The sequence below is a fragment of the Hirundo rustica genome, chromosome 4 (assembly GCF_015227805.2).
Source record: "Hirundo rustica isolate bHirRus1 chromosome 4, bHirRus1.pri.v3, whole genome shotgun sequence".
Classification (NCBI taxonomy): Eukaryota; Metazoa; Chordata; class Aves; order Passeriformes; family Hirundinidae; genus Hirundo; species Hirundo rustica.
Genome location: NC_053453.1, coordinates 66213760 through 66233952, shown reverse-complemented (window position 1 = coordinate 66233952; position 20193 = coordinate 66213760). Strand labels below are relative to the sequence as shown.

The 20193-nt window shown below is 49.2% G+C and overlaps 1 protein-coding gene and 1 long non-coding RNA gene across 3 annotated transcripts in view; both read right to left on the bottom strand.

Moving 5' to 3' along the window:
• The window catches only part of LOC120752099 (uncharacterized), a 25719-nt gene extending 21298 nt beyond the window's left edge, over nt 1-4421 (bottom strand). Inside the window, exon 1 of the mRNA XM_058420367.1 lies at nt 4315-4421. Within this exon, the coding sequence (XP_058276350.1) occupies nt 4315-4421 (107 nt within the window). The remainder of the gene's footprint in view (nt 1-4314) is intronic.
• Nucleotides 4422-6445: 2024 nt separating this feature from the next.
• On the bottom strand, nt 6446-12941 carry LOC120752304 (uncharacterized). Of its 2 annotated transcripts, XR_005700667.2 has the most exons (6): nt 12337-12941; nt 10228-10371; nt 9884-9998; nt 9320-9423; nt 8381-8679; nt 6446-6700 (listed from the first exon to the last, which is right to left on the bottom strand). It is a non-coding gene; the product is annotated as an uncharacterized LOC120752304 (long non-coding RNA). The 2 variants fall into 2 exon arrangements; XR_005700666.2 differs by lacking the exon at nt 6446-6700 and having other exon boundaries at nt 7302-8679.
• Between the last annotated feature and the right edge of the window lie 7252 nt (nt 12942-20193).

Genomic DNA, 20193 nt, shown 5'->3' with positions numbered 1-20193 from the left:
AGAACCGCGGTTCTAGATACTACCTAGAACCGCGGTTCTAGGTCACTCTAGGTAGGTGGAACCCAACCTAACCCCTTGAACCTCCATTGACCAAATCCCCACCCCTCCCCCCCCACTAGTCCTATCGTGCTGACTCCTTCCTCTAATACTCATAGCAAGCCAAAATCACCTGGAACAAGAACCTCCCCATCCGCAAACAAATTTGTATCACAACAGTAATCATAGTTTGTTGTCATGCATTCATTGGGTTTCTATTGCATCGGATTTATAATGTTCTTTTCTATCTGGCCTTGCCCAGCAGTGCCCATCTCCCCCACACTGAAATGGAACCTAACTCTCTTCCCCTGCTGCTTCTCCCTTATTGGGTGCTGCCTCTGGGCCCTGGCCCCTGGGGAAAAAGCCCCAATGTGGGAGGCACCAGCTCTCTCTGGCATTGGCCAGCCATTGGGAAAGGTCGCCAGCAAAGCAGGCAGGACTTGAGAATCAAAGCTGTAAAATCCCACCTGGTGCCAGAGAGCAGACTCTTTCACTTTTGCCATCAGCGGTCATCTAGTCTCGTGGGGAAATTCTACAACTGGCACGCAACGTGCAGCTCCAAGCCACAAAAGGTTCCCAAAAAGCTGCAAGAACCACTTGGGGAGCACGTGGCCCAGGAATCTCATGCGGCTACGTGAGTCACGAAACGTAGCCCACCCACGCAGAGACAGACCCATCAGGCTTGGCGTTCGCTGCGGAGTCTCCGAAACACAGGATTCGACAGGCCAGGGCTACAGTTTTCTCCTTTGCACTCAAAAAGCCCACTGGAGTGCTGCAAAGAAGCCCCCCAAATGGCAAGCTGCTCCCAGAGAAGGTGACCACATGTTCGTGGAAATATGACCCTGGGAACTGAGACTGGAAGCTCTTTCTGCACCAAAAAAGGGTCAGTCTCAGGCAAAAGGAGTGATTGGGAAAGAAAGGAAAGGAGCGCGGGAATTTGGGCGAGTACCACTTTTGGTTTTCTAAGGGAAAATCTTTTCCAGAGGCAGTGTTTCCTCAGGGAAAAAGGGTTTTGCTTTCAGAGTGAACCTTCCAAGTGCTTTAAGAGCACACTTCTTTTGGCAGCCTAGGGGGGTGGAAAAGGAAACTGTTTCCCCTTTTGGCTTTTTTTTTTCCTCTCCAGCGAGCTTTTTTTTCCTTTCACTTTCTCAGTCACAATATAGAGGCCACAGAAACTCAAAATCTGAGCCAAAAATGGGTGCTAGGCTGTCTGTGTCTCACAAAAGAGTCTATTACCATATTTCATATGCCTTGGATGATGGCGAGACCCATTTTTCAAAGAAACAGCTGAAAAAATTAACTCTGCGGTTGTTTTCTCAGTTTCCACATTTATCATTCGAGCAAATAAGCTCCCCAGAATTTTGGGAGGCTATAACAAAAAAAAAATAGTTGAATCTGGCTCCTCTAATAATAGAGAAGATGCAAATTTTGCTTTTTATAGCTTAAAAATTAGGTTTGCATTGCAAAAGCAAAATAAAAAGGAAAAAAAAAAAGCCAATTCTTTGTGACTTTTCCCCAGCTTGTACCTTTGCAGGCAGTCCAAGTGCTCAAACCTTCTGTCGTAGTGATCCCCAGGTGGAGGGGGGGTTCACAAGGTGGAGGGGATTCCTTTGTCCCAAATGGCCGAAGCCATGTGCTCCCAAGCTATGAGGAGTCTCTCCCTTTGTCTATCCCCCCTTCCTGCAATTCCTTCTTCTCCCCCGACCCCTCCTTCCCTTCGGTGCCGCCCCTGGCACTGCCCTCTCCTCTGATTCTGCCCCCTACCCTCAAACGTCTGCCCTCCGACTCTGCCGCGTGTGACTCAAGCCTCCAGCTCCTCCCTGCCCCTGCTTCCCACGGGTTCCCCGCCCACAGTCCCAGTTCCCACGCCCCAGAGGGAGCACAGGGAGCCGGGAACCCAGAAGCAATCCCAGCTTTTCTGCCACCCCTTTCACATATCAACAATCAAAAAGAGTGAGTGCTGTCCACAGTAACTGGGACCCCTTTCCCCAACAAGCAATTCAGGGCTTATGCAAAGCTCAGGCCAAATTAAAGATGAAAGAGAATACTTCTGCAAACGTTTGAAAGCAAATTTAGCAAGAAATACTACAGTTCCCTTGGACCTCCAAAAAGATTTGCTTCCGGAGCTCTGGCAAAATCCTGAAACGGCTGTTGATAGTAAGAATCTGCCAATTCAATTAGCAACCCAGCCCGATGAGTCTTTCCAGCCTTACAGCAAAATAAAGCAGCTCCCATCAGAACCTTTAGGAACATTTGTGGAGTGGTTAACCCGAGCTATTGAGTTACAGGTTAAGAATGAGAGAGCCCAGGAACAGGTCCTGGAGGAGATGGCTCTGGCCAATGCAGACAAACAGTGCAAGGCACCTATCCTCAGCCTGTCTATAAAACTGGCTCCAACCTAACGTGACATGCTCCAGGTGTGTGCCAGGAAGATTCCCTGCATAAAAGCTCATCCAAACCACAGTTCCAGAGTCAAGCCACTGCTGCAGACACCGTGCTTCCTGTACCTGTGCCACGGCCACCGCCCAAGAGAGGAACAACGTGTCTCCTGTGAGATAAGGCTGGACATTGGCTATCTCAATGCCCTTTAAAGAAGCAACTTATGGACTTTCGGGACAATGGGGGCAGGAGGTCTCAAAGGTCCAAAGGGAATTTCTCAATAAAACTAGAAAATGTAAATGTTAAATGAAATAATCCTGCTTTAACCAGTTCTGCCTTTCAGCAAAAGTCACCGGATATGACAGTAAAGGATCCAGCCACCAGAGAAACAAAACGTCCTCATGATCAGGTCACCTGGGGTCGTGGGTACGCCTATGTGTCCACTGCTCCAGATCCCAAGTGGGTGCCAGCTGAGTGGGTGCAACCTTTCATCCCGAAAACTGCAAAACCACCTGCAGAGGGCCCACAAGTGGCCAGTGCTGCCTGGAGGAGGAGAAAGCGCTAAACCTTCTCCTTCTAATTATCATTATTCCTTAACAGCATTTTTCTAAACAGCTTGCACTAAAAGTCATTTTTCTTTTGTAACTTTAAAGGTAACTCAAGGTCCGAACTCTGAGCAGCTCCCACCAACCGAGCCTTCCTCCTTCTTAATTTAATAAGAAAAGGGGAAATGTTGTCATGTATTCATTGGGTTTCTATTGCATTGGATTTGTAATGTATTTTTCTATCTGGCCTTGCCCAGCAGTGCCCATCTCCCCCACACTGAAATGTCACCTAACTCTCTTCCCCTGCTACTTCTCCCTTATTGGGTGCTACCACTGGGCCCTGCCCCCTGGGGAAAAAGCCCCAACGGGGGAAGGGCCAGCTCTCTCTGGCATTGCCCAGTCATTGGGAAAGGTCTCCAGCAAAGCAGGCAGGACTTGAGAATCAAAGCTCTAATATCCCACCTGGTGCCAGAGAGCAGACTCTTTCACTTTTGCCATTGGCAGTTGTCTAGTCTTGTGGGGAAATTTTACAATAGTTCAACCCTTCATCCTCCTGGCCTTCTCAGCCTCACAACTAATATTCTTCTACATAGCATTTGAGGCCACCCACGTCCTGACCTTGATCCTCATCACCCAATGAGGGAACTGGCCCAAACAACTAAATGCCAGCATTTACCTCCTATTCTACACACTCACCAGCTCACTGCCCCTGCTCATCGCCATCCTCCACCAACATAACCAAACAGGCACCCGTGACTTCCCAATCCTCAAACTTTCACACCCAACAATCACCTCCTCCTGAACAGGCATCGCATCAAGCCTCACCCTCCTAATAGCTTTCATAGTTAAAGCTCCCCTCTAGGGACTACATCTAGGACTCCCCAAAGCTCATGTAGAAGCCCCTATCACAGGATCCATGCTCCTCGCCCCCCTGCTACTAAAGCTAGGAGGATACGGCATTATACGAATAACCATCCTCGTAAAATGAGCATCAAACAACCTCCAGTACCCCTTCATTACCCTTGCACTATGAGGGGCACTGATAACCAGCACCATTTGCCTACGTCAAATCGACCTAAAATCCCTAATCGCCTACTCATCAGTCAGCCACATAGGCCTAGTTGTTGCCGCAACCATCATTCAAACCCAATGAGCCTTCTCAGGGGCAATAATCCTAATCATCTCACACGCACTGACCTCCTCAATACTCTTCGGCCTAGCCAGCACCAACTACAAATGCACCCACAGCTGAATCCTCCTACGAACACAAGGCTCGCCACCCCTCCTACCTCTCATGGCCACCTGATGACTACTACCAAACCTAACAAACATAGCATTACCCCCAACAACTAACCTCAGAGCAGAGCTAACCATCATCATCGCCTCGTTCAGCTGATCTTCACTCACAGTCCTCCTCACAGGGGCCGCAACCCTCCTCACCGCCTCATACACTTTAGACATACTAACAATGACACAACGAGGCACTCTTCCATCCCACATCACATCAGTCCAAAACTCCTCCACACGAGAACATCTCCTCAGAGCCCTACACATAATCCCCATGATTCTCCTCATCTTCAAGCCTGAACTCATCTCCGGCACCCCCATATGCAAGTAGAGTTGAACCAAAACATTAGACTGTGATTCTAAAAAGAGAAGTTAAAACCTTCTTACCTGCCAAGGGGAGGTTTAACCAACAAGAACTGCTAATTCTTGCATCTGAGTCTAAATCCTCAGCCCCCTTACTTTCAAAGGATAACAGTACTCCAATGGCCTTACGAGCCACTCATCCCCATGCAAATCCAGGTGAAAGTAACAGACCTGCCATTAGTCCTAAACACCCTCCTACTACTAACCCTAATAACCCTATCCACCCCCATGATCCTCCCACTCCCATCACCCAACCTTAAAAACAGCCCAGCCACCATCACAAATACAGGAAGAACCTCCTTCCTCATCAGCCTAATCCCAATATCAAGCCACATCTACACAGGGACGGAAAGTCTCATTTCCCCCTGAGAATGAAAATTCATCATCACCTTCAAAAGGCCAATCAGCCTCAAGATAGACTCCTACTCCCTCACATTCTTCCCCATCGCCCTATTCATATCCTGGTCTAGCCTACAGTTTGCAACATGATACAGATCCTCAGATCCATACATCACAAAATTCTTCTCCTACCTCCTCCTATTCCTTATCGCTATACTAATCCTAATTGTCACCAACAACCCCTTTGTGCTACTCATCGGCTGAGAAGGAGTGAGCATTAGATCCTTCCTTCTGATCAGGTGATGACATGGCCGAGCAGAAGCTAATACCGCCACCCTCCAAGCCATCCTCTACAACCAAGTTGGCAATGTCGGACCTATTCTCTGCATAGCATGACTAGCCTACACCTCAAACCCCTGAGAAATCCAACAACTCTCCTCCCCTTCCCAAACGCCCACGCTCCCCCTCCTGGGACTCCTTCTGGCAGCAACAGGCAAATTCGCCCAATTCGGCCTCCACTCATGGCTCCCAGCCACCATAGAAGGCCCAACGCCCATCTCCGCTCTACTCCACTCCAGCATGATAGTAGTGGCTGGAATCTTCCTCCTTATCCAAACCCACCCTATATTTAACGCTAACCAAACCGCCCTCACTCTATGCCTGTGCCTTGGAGCTCTTGCCACACTATTTGCCGCTACATGCGCGCTCACCCAAAACGACATCAAACAAATCATCGCCTTTTCCACCTCAAGCCAACTAGGCCTAATAATAGTCACCATCGGACTCAACCTCCCACAACTAGCCTTCCTCCATATTTCAACTCACGCATTCTTCAAAGCCATACTAGTCCTGCGCTCAGGCTCCATCATCCACAACCTTAATGGACAACAACACATCCCAAAAATAGGAGGATTACAAAAAACATTACCAACAACTACCTCCTGCCTCACCAACGGCAACCTAGCCTCAATAGGAACTCCATTCCTTGCAGGCTTCTAGGTAGGTGGAACCACTGTTCTTGATGGGGGGGAGGGGATCCAGAGCCCAGCAGAAGCAGAGAGTCCATGATTGCCTGCTGTCCAGGGCAGATCCAACAGCTCCAGGCCAACCTTCAAATGCCCCCCTAGAGGACTGAGGAGTGGTGAAAGAGATAAGAAACACTGCCTCACCTGGTTTTAATGGCTGGCCCATTATCAGAAGGCATCAGTCTCCCTCCCCCCTGGAAGGGTAAGAGAAGGATAAAACATGTCCCAAAACCTGCTGAAGATGGGCGTGCCGCCGGCCCAATTAGAAAGGTGGGTAAGGCCTCATGGTCCCATTAACAAAGAACATCAAAGCAGCCCACGGGCAGTTTGTTCCAGGGGTTGGGAGGCGCCATGCCAGGGCCCATCCCGGCGCGGCACAGGACGAGGCGCCGCTGCGGCCACCGCCAGCTCGGTGTGGCCGCGGCAAAGCCGGCCTGCCCGGCCCCGCGGCCAGCCGCACCCCAGGCAGGAGGGCAGGGCTGGCAGCGGCAGCTTCTCCTCCAGCAACACGCACCAGGAGAGGCCTTAAACAGCACCAGGGCCCCGGTGGCTGCCACCGCCCGCCCGATGGCCGCGGCAAAAACACGGCCAGTGACTCCCCGACACGCAGCCTAAATGAGATCAACTTCCTTGCTGCTGGGGGAGTCTGCAGGGATCTTTGAACTGGTGAAACATTCTAGCAGCAGCTTTTCTTCTAGTCAGAGGAGCGGAAGAAGTGAGAATGTGCTGGAAAACAATGTGGCGGCACCAAGGTTAATGGAAAAAAGGGGGAAGAAGTGCTCCAAAGTGCTCATCACAGGTGAGATTCCTCTGCAAGCTGTAGTGAGGACTGTGATGAAACAAGTTGTGGCCCTGTCAGTTTACATCAAGTCCACAGAGGATGCAGAGATCCACTCACAGCTCGTGGGGAAAGCACTCATGCCAGAGGGGGTGGAAGCCAGAGAGCGCTTTGATCCAGTGGGAGACCTGACTAGGAAGAGAGAGAGAGAGGGCCCCTGCTTCTAGAGATAAAGAGAATCCTTGCTTCCCAACTAGAGCAACCAAGCTCTAAAAAACGGCACCCTGGGCATGAGGAACCCATGACACGACAGCTCTGGAAAGGCTCTTGGCCTGCGGGAGGGATCCTACAGCATACCAAAGAAAAAACTCCTCTCCCTGAGCAAACAGAAAAAAACCTCAACTAATGAACTGACCAATGACATTCCCTGTCAGTAGGAAAGAGGAAGGTGCTGGGAGGGAAAAAAAAATACAAGGTGTTTTAAAGGCTTAATTTACTTCACACAATCATTCTCTGACTCTGTTAATAATTAATTAACTTTACACCTTTAAATTTATACCCGTTTCAACCTTAGAGTGTTTTTCTCCCAGTTCTTAACTCATGAACCCCTCATTAATTTTTATTTTTCCCCCCTCTCCTTAGCCCAACTAGAGCAGCAGAGAGCGAGTGAACAACTTTCATGGGTGCCTGGGTTTGACCAATTGCCTACAGGGATTAAGATACAGCACCTGTCACAGCCTAAGGCTGCACCATCCTCCAGAGCCACAGCCTGCCAGCTGGGAACCCCCTGTCCCAGCCAAGCACTGAAGAGCCTCTTCCACAACTGGGAATTCCCACGGGTGTGTCCACCTGCAGCCAAAGAGGCTTCCGACTGTGCTGGGACAGGGCCCAGCTTGGACAATTGGGTGCCAGCAACAGGCTGACACAACGTCCAGTGCGGCAACAGCTGGGCTCGGCTTCCTCGTGGATTGGGCCCAAAGCCTGGCCAGGGCTCAGGGAACAACCCAGGAGCTGCCAGCAAGGCAAGAGGTCTGATTTTGTGGCTTTGTCCAGCTTCTCAGTCACAGAAAGGTCAATCCCTGTTTTGTTAGTGAGCAGATACCTAGGCCCTAACACTAACCATCCTGTGGACTTTGTTCATGAATGCGTACAAACACAGCATTAGGCTGGAAGGTTCCAGCAAGAGCTCAGCTTTGGCTCAAAGGCCTGTTGTGCAGCCCTCAGCACTTCAGCAGCCCTGAGCCATCTCTTAAGCAGAACCAGGACAGAAGAGCCCAACCACTCCTGACTTCCGGAGTAGCCCCTGCTGCCTTGGCACGCCCCTTTAGTCCTTGTCTTGAAGGTCAAGACAATCCAAGAAACACAAATCCAGGCTCCACCTACTCCTTGAAGAAGGTCCAAAAGGGCACTAAGCTATCTCAACACAAGAGCAAGACCTGGATGCTCTTCCTTGGGCAAAACTCAAGCTACTAAAATGCCAGGAACACCAGACACTGACGGTCCGCTGAAGGATATTGATCCAGCTCTACTGACAAGTGGTGGTTGGAGAGAGGAATCTACAAGGCCTTGAGAAATCCAAACACAGCCCCAGATGTTTTCCTGCTTGGATCATTCAGCTCTGCACTTACCTTGCACAGTCTTCTGCCAAGTGCTTTCAGATGCTCTGCTGCTATCAAAAATACTCGCATCAACTTATTTCTAGGTTCCAAGAAGTCCCATCCCATCATCTTTGTTCAGATGTTCCACATGAGGCTTTCATGTCAAACAAGCTGTTTTCCCATCCAGATCCTTTCTTAAGCTGTAAGAAGTCCATGATCTCACAAGTACTCACAGAAACTCTCCCAACACTGTTTACTGCTTCTCTCTTTCTCTCTGCCAGGGTCCCAAGAAATTCTGTGTCAGTTCTTGTCTGGCATTTGCCAGGGACCTGGAGAGAGAAAGGCACAATCATTACTATTAATTATGGCTACAGGCTTTGGGCTCAGTGGTGGGTTTCAGACTTCTGGAAGGAGAAGTAGACACTCCTCACCCCACTGGAGCCGATTCCTCCATTCCCTGGTCGGCTCTCGCAAACCCTTCAAGCCACTCTGCAATACTCAGCACCACCGCAGAGCTACAACACAGCAGCAGTTTATCCATGGGCGATTTCTCCTAGCACACGTATTTCTATTGTGTTTTCAAAGCAATCCTAGTGCTTATTTTTACACCTCCAGAAGCGCGTGCCAGTGTCCACAACCATACTGTATTTTCACAGCGTGCCAATGGGAACACAAATAGATTTAATACATTATTCTTCAGACAACAGCCCATGCACTTAACCACTGTGCACTTGGACTGCTTCTTGTGGGAGAGTCAACAGAGGTGCACCAGCTTTAAACATGGGGCACGAAAACAGAAACCAACACGGCTCCACCAAATGAAATGAAACATGAGCATAAGTCACATGAAATGATAGCGTGTCATAGAAAACACTGATTTGCTTAGAACATAGTGCCCGAGAACTCAAGCATCCATTCATACTAGAAAACACATTCCAAATGGGCCAAAGTAGCAAACATTAGACCAACCTTTCCACACAAGTGTGAGTCTGCAAAAGGGTTTCTCCAAAGTCTCCTTGTGTCATCCCAAGTGCCTCTCCAACTTGAGGGCTCACTGCACTCACTCCAGGGCACTTGGAGTAAAGAGATAAAAGAAACACAGCCTTGTTGTTTTACAGGTGGTGCTTCCATCCCCAGCAAGGTCAGAGCTACTTCGGTTCTTGTTTACAATTCTCTTTGGGGTGGCTTAGAGTGAAAGACTGCAAGAACCCTGTTTGCAAACACGTACACAGACCTACCGGCTTCATTTCAAACCATTTGGCTGCAATAAAAAGCAGCTATGCAGCCAACGGGTTCTTACTATCTGCTGTCATACAGCAATATGAAAAGATGAAACTATTCCTTAAGGAAACACATAAGGGAAAAGAAACTTTTACTGCTGGGCCAGGTGTGTCAGGGAGGGCCGTTAGCAGGAGAAGAGGCTCCAGCTCCTGGCAGGATTTGCCTCTCATCCCCTCAAAGGCCCAGCTGCAGCCTCCAGGCAGCCACAGTTCACCCCCTGTCTCACACAGATTGGCCATTCCACTCACAAACCTCCTCCTCCCAGGAATGCCCATGTGGCCAGGCCCTCCACAAGTGCAGTCAATGCTCATCAAGGGTCCAGTGTCTCCCAGGCTTTTGACCAAAGCCTTGCAGCACCTGGAACACCCTGGAAGAGAAACACGGCACTTTGTGGAACCAAGGAACGGAGGAGCTGCCCTGTCCCAGCTCTGCCTCCACAGCCAGCAGCAGGGCAGAGGCAGCCCTGAAGCCCCACCAGGGCTTCTCCTGGAAAGGACAAACACCTGCACCCAGCCGGGGACAGACGTGGCACAGCCTGAACATGCTCAAGGAGCGCCTCCAGAGGGGACAAAGGGACAACCCCAAACAAGACTCACAAACAGGGGCTCACAGAAACTCTCCAACACCATTTGCTGTTTCTCTCACTGCCAGGGCCCCGAGAACTTCTGGGTCCCCTTCTTTGTCACGTGCTTGTCGGTGACTCGGAGAAGACAAGGTTACGTTCACTTTCTGAGCAGGAGCTGAAACCAACAGAGAAGCACAAAATGAGACAAAAATCCTCTTCCCCCACCCTCTAGAGTGCCAAGTCAGGAGAATCAACAGAACTCAACAGTTCTGGAGGAGGGCAAAAATCCAGGTAGACTTTTAGCTCAAGGAGAGGAAGACCTTCTCCATCCCACTCCTGGGGAAAAACTATGGAAACAGGAGAGCCAAGGCACCAAATCAGCTCGGTCTGCACAGCAGGTTTTCTTCCAATGCCCCTGGCAGACAGAAGAGATGGGCCCTGCCCATCCCCACTGCACATTGCTCTCACTACAGTACATCCCATGATGCACACCCACCCAGCCCTTCCAAATCCAAAACCCAGCACCATTGGCAACGGGCTGCCTCACACACAACAGGTTTTTCCAACTGCTGACACACCTGAACACCTTGGACTCCTCAGGTACTGAGAGACTTGGAGCAGAATCAAGCTCAGCAGTATAAGAAGGGTAACGCTGCTTAATTCTCTTACCAATTCCTGTAAGAAGCTAATTTTCAACTGTTTATTGTGTGAAAGCAAAGTTAAATAAACCAGCTCTGAGAAAAAAAAACCAACAGCAGCTATCACAAACTCCATTGGGAAACTCCTTCAGGCTGAGCCTAAATCACCTGTGTCCCCAGGCATGGAAAAGAAAAACCCAAATAAATGAGTCCCGCCTCCAACAGTGCAGGAAGAACAAAGACAGGACAGCACAGATACAAACAGCTGGGGGAAAACTCCTCCAAGTGGCCACGTTCCAGTCCTGCTTTCCTACAAGATTCAAAACAAAGCACGGTTTTCATCTAAAACTCACAGGATCAAATTTCTGTAAATATTCCATGCAGCACAGGTCCCAGGATGTGTACTGGACAGTAGAAGTGTTTGGCCAGGGGGCAGAGGCAGCAGCAAAGACACACACACCAGCTTCAGGAATCCAGCCTCATCCACCAGAGCTCAAAGCAGCAAAGAACTCCAAACAACAAAGCCCTGCAATGCCCCTCACCATTGCTCCCAAAGACAGCGGCCTTGCAGGGACTGAGACACAGCACCAGGGACCCAGAGACTTCACCATCCTCCAGAGCCACAGCCTGCCAGCTGGGAACCCCCTGTCCCAGCCAAGCACTGGAGAGCCTGTCCCACAGCTGAGAATTCCCATGGGTGCGTCCACCCACAGGCAAAGAGGCTTCCAACTGTGCTGGGACAGGGCCCAGCTTGGACAATTGGGTGCCAGCAACAGGCTGACACAACGTCCAGTGCGGCAACAGCCGGGCTCGGCTTCCTCGTAGATTGGGCCCAAAGCCTGGCCAGGGCTTCAGGAGCAATCCAGGATTTCCCTTGGACCGTGGACTCCCCAACAAGACCATAGGTCTGATTTCGTGGTCTTGTCCAGCTTCTCAGGTACAGAAAGAACAATACTTTTCCAACTCCATTTGCTGCTTCTCCCCCTCTCTCAGGGTCCCAACAAGCTCTGCCTCAGCTCTTGTCCTACCCTTACAAGTCACCTCAAGAGAAGGAAAAAAAAAAAAAAAGGACAATTATTACTACTTACTCTGGCCACAGACTTTTCATTCACTAGTGGGTTCAGCCTTCTGGAAAGAGAAGCAAAGCTCAGCCTCCTGGGGCTGATCTGGCCATTCCCTGGGCTGCTCTCACAAACCCTTCAACCACTCTGCCAAAGCCGCAGAGCTACAGGAGAGCAGTCCTTAGCCACAGTCACTTCTCCTAACACACATTTCCCATTACATATCCAGAGCAATCCAAGCGCTGATTTTACACTTCCATAAGCGTGACCCAAGATCCCATGCACACAAGCACACCAAATTCCCACTGTGTGCCAAGAGCCTACAGGGCACTTTGGATGTATCCCTCAGTACAAAGCACAAGAAGAAAAACCCAATCTTGCTCTGTGAAAACAAACAGTGAAAACTGCAGGAAATTCTCCCATAGAACAGAAGACACATACCTTTAACTCAGGCAGGTGATGAACTGCAGGAGGGGACCACCTGGCAGAAGAACGCTGACCAGCCAAACACAGAGCACAGAACCAGGGGCTGCCTGAGTGCCTTCAGGCAAGCCTGCTGGATTGAAGGTAAAGCAGCAGGAGGAATGAACTCTGCACAAATACTTGGTGAGAAATTCCAAGTCAGAGCTACAATTTAACAGGAAAATTACAAGAAAGACAATAGCACAGAAACACTGGCTTAAACCAGATGATGACCTCACATGCTGTTGCTCAGGGTGGGGCTTTTCTCTATCATTCACCCCACTGTGTGACCACATCACAGTGCTGAGTCACCCTTCCCTGCAAGCTTTTCAGTCTGTAACTTCCATCCCTCAGGAGGAGCCTGAATTGACAAAAACACCCCAATGCACCCTGCCCCAAGCACAGATACAGCAACACCACCTGGAAAGGGAACAAAACTTCACAGCTCCCGCCCCAAACACCAACCCTGGCCAGAACCACAGACGCAGCAAAAATGTACAGGTTAGAGGAATTAGGGCAGGAAAGGCTCTGTCTCCCATTCCTTGCCCAACAGGCTCCAATTCCACACTGCAAGCAGGAGTCAGGGCTTTCACTGTAGAAGCCTGAAGAGCTGACATAATTCTGGTCTATAAAGGACCTTCCCAAAGCAATTATCTGGCCCAGCAGAGAGCAAAACCCTCTGCACTCTACCAGAGCCACAGGAAACCCAATCCAAGGGTAGAAGCTGATGCAGAAGATACAAAAAGCACCACTTCAGCCCTATAATGACCAGGAAAAAGACAAACTGTGGCAACTCGTGCCTCCTAACTCCTCATTAGGGAAGGGCTTAGAAACCTGAGGCCTACCCCAGGAGCAACAGCCTCCCCAGCATTAACATAGCTTCAGCTGGGGCCACCAACATCGGCCCTGCACCACACCACACGCCCAAACATATTGACTCCAACACAGTTCAAACCACTGAGTTAAACCATGCGCTTACCTCGTTAAACAGCCCAGGGGAGGAGACCACCATCACACACCAAAGGCACGGCCACAAACACCGTCTCCCACCCAGCCCTTAGAAACCCGCCCCCCCAGCTCATGATTGGCCGATGCGCAGAGGCGCTCGCAGCGTTGATTGGGCCGTGCGCCCAGGGGCCCCCCCTCCGCCCCGCCCCCGCAGGTGTGCGGCGTAACCGCCCCAGAGCTCCTGGAGCCTCAGGTGGAGCTGCAGCACTGCCCGACCGCCGGCAGGGGGCGCTGCTGGAACCCCGAGACAGCCCCAACACACTCGCAGGCGAAAACCCGTTTCTGCCACTCTTAACAAATCGACTGGAGCCACTGCTTCAACTCCGTGATAACTATTTAAACACAGTTTCAAGAATCTCAGGAGACACCGGGCTTGGAACTCTCAGCAACTGCTCAGCTTGGCTACTTCTAAGATTTCCCCACCCAGGAAACCAAGCGCTCCCAGCCTGTAACAGCGCATCTGCTACAAAGCCGATTCAAACCTTTCAAACACAGACGACACGAGGCTGCTGCGAGTCCTCTATGGGCGGCAGCAGCAGCTCCCGGGGACGTGAACAGCACCCCCCGCTCCCAGCTGGCTCAGGGTGGGAGCAGGGGGGTGCGTGGTGATGGCGGGGAGGGGAGGGGACAGGCGCTTGACACGGTACAGGGACCGCTCCTGGGATGCCGGCTGCGGCGGGACCTCGGCCGATCGGGGCGTCCCCACCGCTGCCTGTCGGCGCAGGCCCAGCTCCCGCCCGTGGCACCGCTGAGCCCCCAGCCCGTCCCCCCGCACCTCGAAACACTGCGGAAAATTGATCCTGGGCTGCATCGTGGTCAGGATAGCGCGCAGGCAGTCGGCTAGATGAACCTTGGGGTCCTTGACTTTTTCCTGCCCTTTCTGCCGCCATCTTTTGAAGGTCAGGCATGTCGTGTTGAACCACTGTCTTGGGAGTGGCATCACGTGACTTCTACCCTTACCCATCGCCATCTTTTTTAAGGGGAAAGTCATTTCTGGTTTGGTGGCCATCTTTTTTTCTGGCCCCCCTAAGACCCCCATAGGCTCCCATCAGAGCCGCCTGACTAAAATCGTCTCCCTGAACGTGCCCACGGTGAGTCTGAGCCCACAGCCCATGTCCGCACACCTGGAAGCACCACAGAAAATTGTGTCCAGGCGGCGCCGTAGTCAGGATAGCCCGCAGGCAGTTGACTAGACGAACCTTGGGGGTCCTCAATTTTTCCCGCCCTTTTTGCTACCATCTTCAGAAGGTCAGGTACTCTGTAGCTGCCACCATCTTGAGAGTGGCACCAAACCACTAGGGCCCCCCTGGCTCGTTGTTTAGGTGCCTGACTAAATTGACTGCCGAAACTTTCCCTCAACACCGCTGACCCCTAGCCTGTGCCCATGCGCCATGAAACATCCCGGAAAATCGCACCCGGATGGCATCGTAGTTCAGTCGTGCGCAGGCAGCCGGCTAGACACATGCGGGGTCCTTGCCTTTTTCCCGCCATCTTTGGAAGGCCAAGTGGCAGCACTGCACCGCGCTCACAGTCCGGGCCTCCCACGCGCTGTGGGGACAGGCACGGGGGGAGCTGCAGTACCGCACTGTGTCCACAGGGTGGCAGCACTGCCCCGAGCGCACAGCCCGGGCTCGGGGACAGGCAGAGAAGGGAGGCAAAAAAGAACGTGCCCAAAAATCCTGTCAACGAAATGCCCCAAAAGACCCCCAAGCGCAACTACCGGAACCCTGCCACTCACCAAATTCAAACCAAAAGGCTTTGATTGTAGGCTATATAGCCAACTTTTAGTATTTATTATGCTTATATTCATATTTATCATTACCATTTCTGTTTTATATCTGTATCTATGTATATTAGATATATTATAATACACATAGCATGTCATAATATAGATTGTATTTATTGATATTGCTGATATTACTTTTCATATTTTACATTTCACTTTTTATTAATTAGACTTTCCTACTTTTGTATTGATTTTTAAAATTTCTGTTTGTTTATATTTTAAATGATATTTTAAATGATATAAATTCATTAACCTAACACATCAGAACAACAATTAATTAGAATTAAATTAGCCTGGTTTTCTAAAGGGTAAAGATTTCATTCTCATTAAAATAGTATTGGCATCTTTTCTCTTTCTGTGTTTTTTTTCGAGGGGCGTTGTTTGTGGGGAGTTTTGTTTTGGTTTTGTTTTTTCTGTTTGCTTTGTTTTGGATTTCTTTGTTACTAAACAATGAGGTTTGGAGAGTTACAGAATTAAAAAATCTACTTCCCTTTACTGCTACCTCTGAAATACACCCTGACATCAAGTTCCTGCTGCTAATACTCTGCATGGGTAGAATGAGACCTGTTAGGGGGTAAAAAGGAAAAAACAGCACCGTGGCGTTTACAGCTTTCTCCATTGGGGTTCTTCAATGGAGCAGAAAATACAGAGGTTTTGCTCTCACTCCCGATTGTATCCAGACCTTCGGAGGCCACGGATGTCATTTTCCAACTTCTTTGTTGCCAACAGCCAGTCTGTCACATACTCGGGGTGAGAAAGGTAAGGGAAAAGAAAAAAAAAAGAAAAAAAAAAAGAAAGAAAATAAAACATTTTAAAATAAAATAAAAGGAATAAAAAAGTAAAATAATAAAATAAAAATAAATAAAATTAAATAATAAAAAACCCCCATGAAAATAAAAATTAATATTTTAAAAATTAAGAGTAATTTAAAAGTACAGAAAATATAATAAAAACAAAAGTAAAAATAATAAATAAATAACATTAAAATATAAAGATAGAAGAAATTAAATAGAAAACCATTTTAAAAATTCAAAACAAAAAATTCCAAGAAAAAATAAACTCAAGAAAATAAAATAGACTGGGAAAAAAAAAAAAAAATGCAGCTCTCCTCTCCTGCCACTGCCTAACACAGCTCCAGCAGTATCCTGCACTACGCAGGGATAGGGAAAACAAGCCCAGTGCCTCCCAGACAAGAAGGTTTTTAGACAATTCCCAGTTTTACTTGGAAACCAATTCTATTTGAGCGGGAAACTCACTTTGGATGAACATCCAAACGTGCCAAGGTAGGAAAGAACCTGCCCCTTGTGTCCAAGGAACAGCAATGAGGCCAGGATTGAAGTTTTAATGGGATTGTGTCATTAAAAATGCAGTAAATTGAACTTTACAGAGAGATTCATGATGGCAATTAAACACTCAGCAAGTTTTCCCGGGAATTTACAACATTCTGCAGATATGGTGCTCCACAATGCCGATTTACCGACACTCTTTTGGCAAATTTCCTCGGAAATGTGCCCTAAGATGTACAAAAATGCCAACTGGGATGGAAAATTGGCATTTGCAATAAATATCCCCTCACCAAAATCAGAGAGAGGAAAACCATGAAATAAAAGGAAGGAAGAACACCCAAATCCCAGCTTGCCTGGAAAACAAGCTCGGGAATTTTTAACATTGAAAACTTTTGGAACAATGAGGAGGTTGCTAGAAGTTCATGGAAGGATGATTTAAAATCTGCCTCCTCTGCTCTGATTTTAAAGGGAAGTGAGAACTAAACAGGTCAGCGTACACTTCTCCAAGAATTATCTGTATTTTGGGGGAGTAGCAATCCAAAGAAACTCCAGTCTTACTTGGATTTGACATCTGAAACTCTTGGCAGAGTGGGGAAGTTTCAGTGGGATGAGAGAGCCACAATTGCTGGAAGAACAAAATTCAGTGGGGCAGAAGTCAGGAACTTTATTTACAAATCCATGCAGGAGGAGGAGGAGGAGGAGGATTTAGTGGAAAAGGCAGGAAATCAAACGGACACTCGCTGGTTACGCTCAAGCAATTATCCAGGAGGAGGAGGAGGAGGAGGATTTAGTGGAAAAGGCCGGAAATCAAACGGACACTCGCTGGTTACGCTCAAGCAATTATCCAGGAGTCAGAGAGAAAAGCGGGAAGCCTGGCCTGGGAAAAGGCCTTTGGGCGGCTTCACTTCCTAGTGGCTCTCTCCTTTTTTGCCAGCTCCCTGGAAGAGGAAAAACAACAGGAATAAAGTTTCAAACGCGGGCAGATGGGAGTGCAGCTCCCCAGGAGCGAGTCCAGGCCGTGTGCCGGGGAGCTCCGGGAATCTGGGATCGCCTGCATGATGGAAGAGCTGGAACAGCACACCCAGCTGCCGGCTTTAGTGCCGGCACACAGCCAGGCCTGGGCTCAGGCTTAGAGCTGGGACTGCACAACGCCCCAAAGCCAGCTTAGACATGCGGCATTACACCCAGCACCCAGCTCCGGGAGAAACTCGGCTGGGAGAAGCCCCCTGGATGCTCCCCCAGAATACTGACCTCACCCTGCAGCTCCTCCAAAAGAGGAGAACCTACAGAAATCATCCCGAAATCCATGGATTTCCACTTCTTCAGAACCAAAGCGGCAGCAAAATGTGTCCAAACCGGACTGCAAACCAGCAGGTCCCAGGAGACACGGGAATTTATTCCAGAGGGGACACAAGGATCCCTCAGCCAGCCAGTATTTCCCTTGGGCTCTTCCCACTGCTCTCTGAGAACAGAAGCACCACTTTTTCCCTGCTGTTCCCCCTTCCATCAATGCAAAGGGTTCTGTTCTCCGCCAGCTCCACGGTCAGGAAGGAAAACGGGAACATTACCTTGACACAGAGTGTCCAGGAGGATGGGACTGAGGCAGGACCCCCAGCTCCCAATCCACTGCTGCTTCTGGATTTCTGAGCAGCTCCTTCCCAGCACCTTTCCCTGGCTGCCATGTCCACAGACACCTTCTCCACGCACTTCAAAAAGCCACAGAAACACAAAGAAAGAAGATCAAAGGTCAATCCACGTGTTTCTAGGCTGGGGAGAAGGAGGGAGGTGTAATATCATCCATACTTAGTTAAGAAGAGTAGAGCAATTTTTTCATGACCTTGAGTATCAGCGAAGGGCAGCAAAAGCTGATCAACTCCTTTATTAACTTATTAGCAGCAGAGAAATTGAGTTTTACATTTAGTTAAGATCAAGTTTTGCTGCTAAAAATTAAGGAGGTGCCATGTTGGTGTTAGTGCTTTTAACCTTCTGACATTAGAGGCTATTTGTACAATAAATTCATTCTTGAAGCAGCTTACTTTAAAATAAGACTTCTTACAATACAGTTGGCCAAAAAAGAGTCCCAAAATCAAGAGAGGAGTCTCACAGCTATTAAAAAAAAGGTGTCTTTGGTGCGTATAACTTGCCAGTCTATCATGGTTTCAGTCCTTACCATTTATTTTTACCAAGTTGATGATTGAAACCTCGTAGAAAGCTAAAAAAACCCCAAAACAATCCAGGACAAAGCTACACATTGTCCCCAAGTACCCTCAGTGTGGAGCTGTGTCACCCCCAAGTGTTTGCTCCCTCAGCCCGGCCTGGAGGCTCCAGCTGCTCCCAGGGGCAGGGTTAGCAGGGGAATTGCTCGTTTGAAACCGTTCGTGTCTGTGGCCTGCACTGGAGGGCCAATAAATGTGAAATCACAGAAACTATTGAAGGGTATCAAGGTTTCACAGAGGTGGTTTAAAGAATGACATAAGGTTCAATCTCACCCTTTGCAGCACCTCTTGCAAGACACATTGACTTTCAAGACAAAGAGGTTCCTCGTGAAGAAGAGCTTGCTTTTCCAGGGTTCCTAAAATATAGCTGAGATGCCACCCCTTAGGTCATGCACTTCCCACTCTGAAGCCAAAAAATCCAAAGACAGCGCTCCTTCAGAACCCTGAGGGACAGCCATGAATTCTGGGGCTACAGGATGCAGTGAAAAATTGCACCAAGACACCCAGAACAGGGCAGCGCTGCCTGGGAGAAGCAGCATTACTCTCTGAGAAAATGCCATTCTGCAGCCAGGTTAGTGCTTTGGAGAATTTTACTGCTATGGAGAAAAAAAAAAAAAAAGTGTTACAGCTGTGGAATGAAGAAAAAATCCCCAAGCCACTGTCCAGAGCACAAGGATGAACATGCACAGCAATATAGCAAAAGAAATGGGAACTTCAGAAAAAAACAGAGACATTAAAACCTGTCCAGATGAACAACCACTGTCTATTAGAACAATGCTTGCACAAAAGTACTCTGGCCTTAATTCAGGTCACAGTTCTCGAAGAATCTTTGAAGACCACTTTGAAGTGCTACAAACCAAGTCAAGCCAAGCACACTTTCATTTTCTAGACAGATTTTAGGACAGTCGAGGGAGAGTCCCGAGTGCACGTGCTCGGTTGCCAGATTTGCCTTTGCCCACCCCAGCAAGGACAGCGCAGATGTGGCCAGCACAGGTCACAGCCAGCCCAAGTTCTGCCTGAGCCCCTCTGGCTGCACTTCCTGCTGATAATGCTGACCCCTAAGAGGCCCCAGCCAGGACTGGAAAAAAGGCTTTAGCAACACTCAGAGCATCCTTCCTGTGCAGAAAGCGCAGGACGTGTTCTTACACCCACACAGGGAGACTGCTCCCGTGCCAGAGCGCTGAGGCCAGAGGGAGCCAAACAGCCCCCATGTGCTGGGAACTTTGACCTGGGGGAGAGGAGGGGAGCAGATAAAATCCATGCAAAGCAGAGGAGGGAAGCGCCTCCAGCCCCAGTGCAGACTGTGAAAAGCTCGTGAAAGGCTGGGCTGTTTTCCTCCTTCTTCCATACCCGTCCCTCCTCAGCCATAGTGCACATCCCTAGAGGAGCAGCACTGCTGTGGAACTAAGGCCTCAAGTCAGTCGTACCCCACACTAAGTGTTCTGATGTGACAAGAGATGGAAAAAACCTAGGATGTGCCAAGCACTCAGGTGGGTTGCACGGCAGTATTCTGGAGGAAAAAAAAAAAGTTCAACTGTTT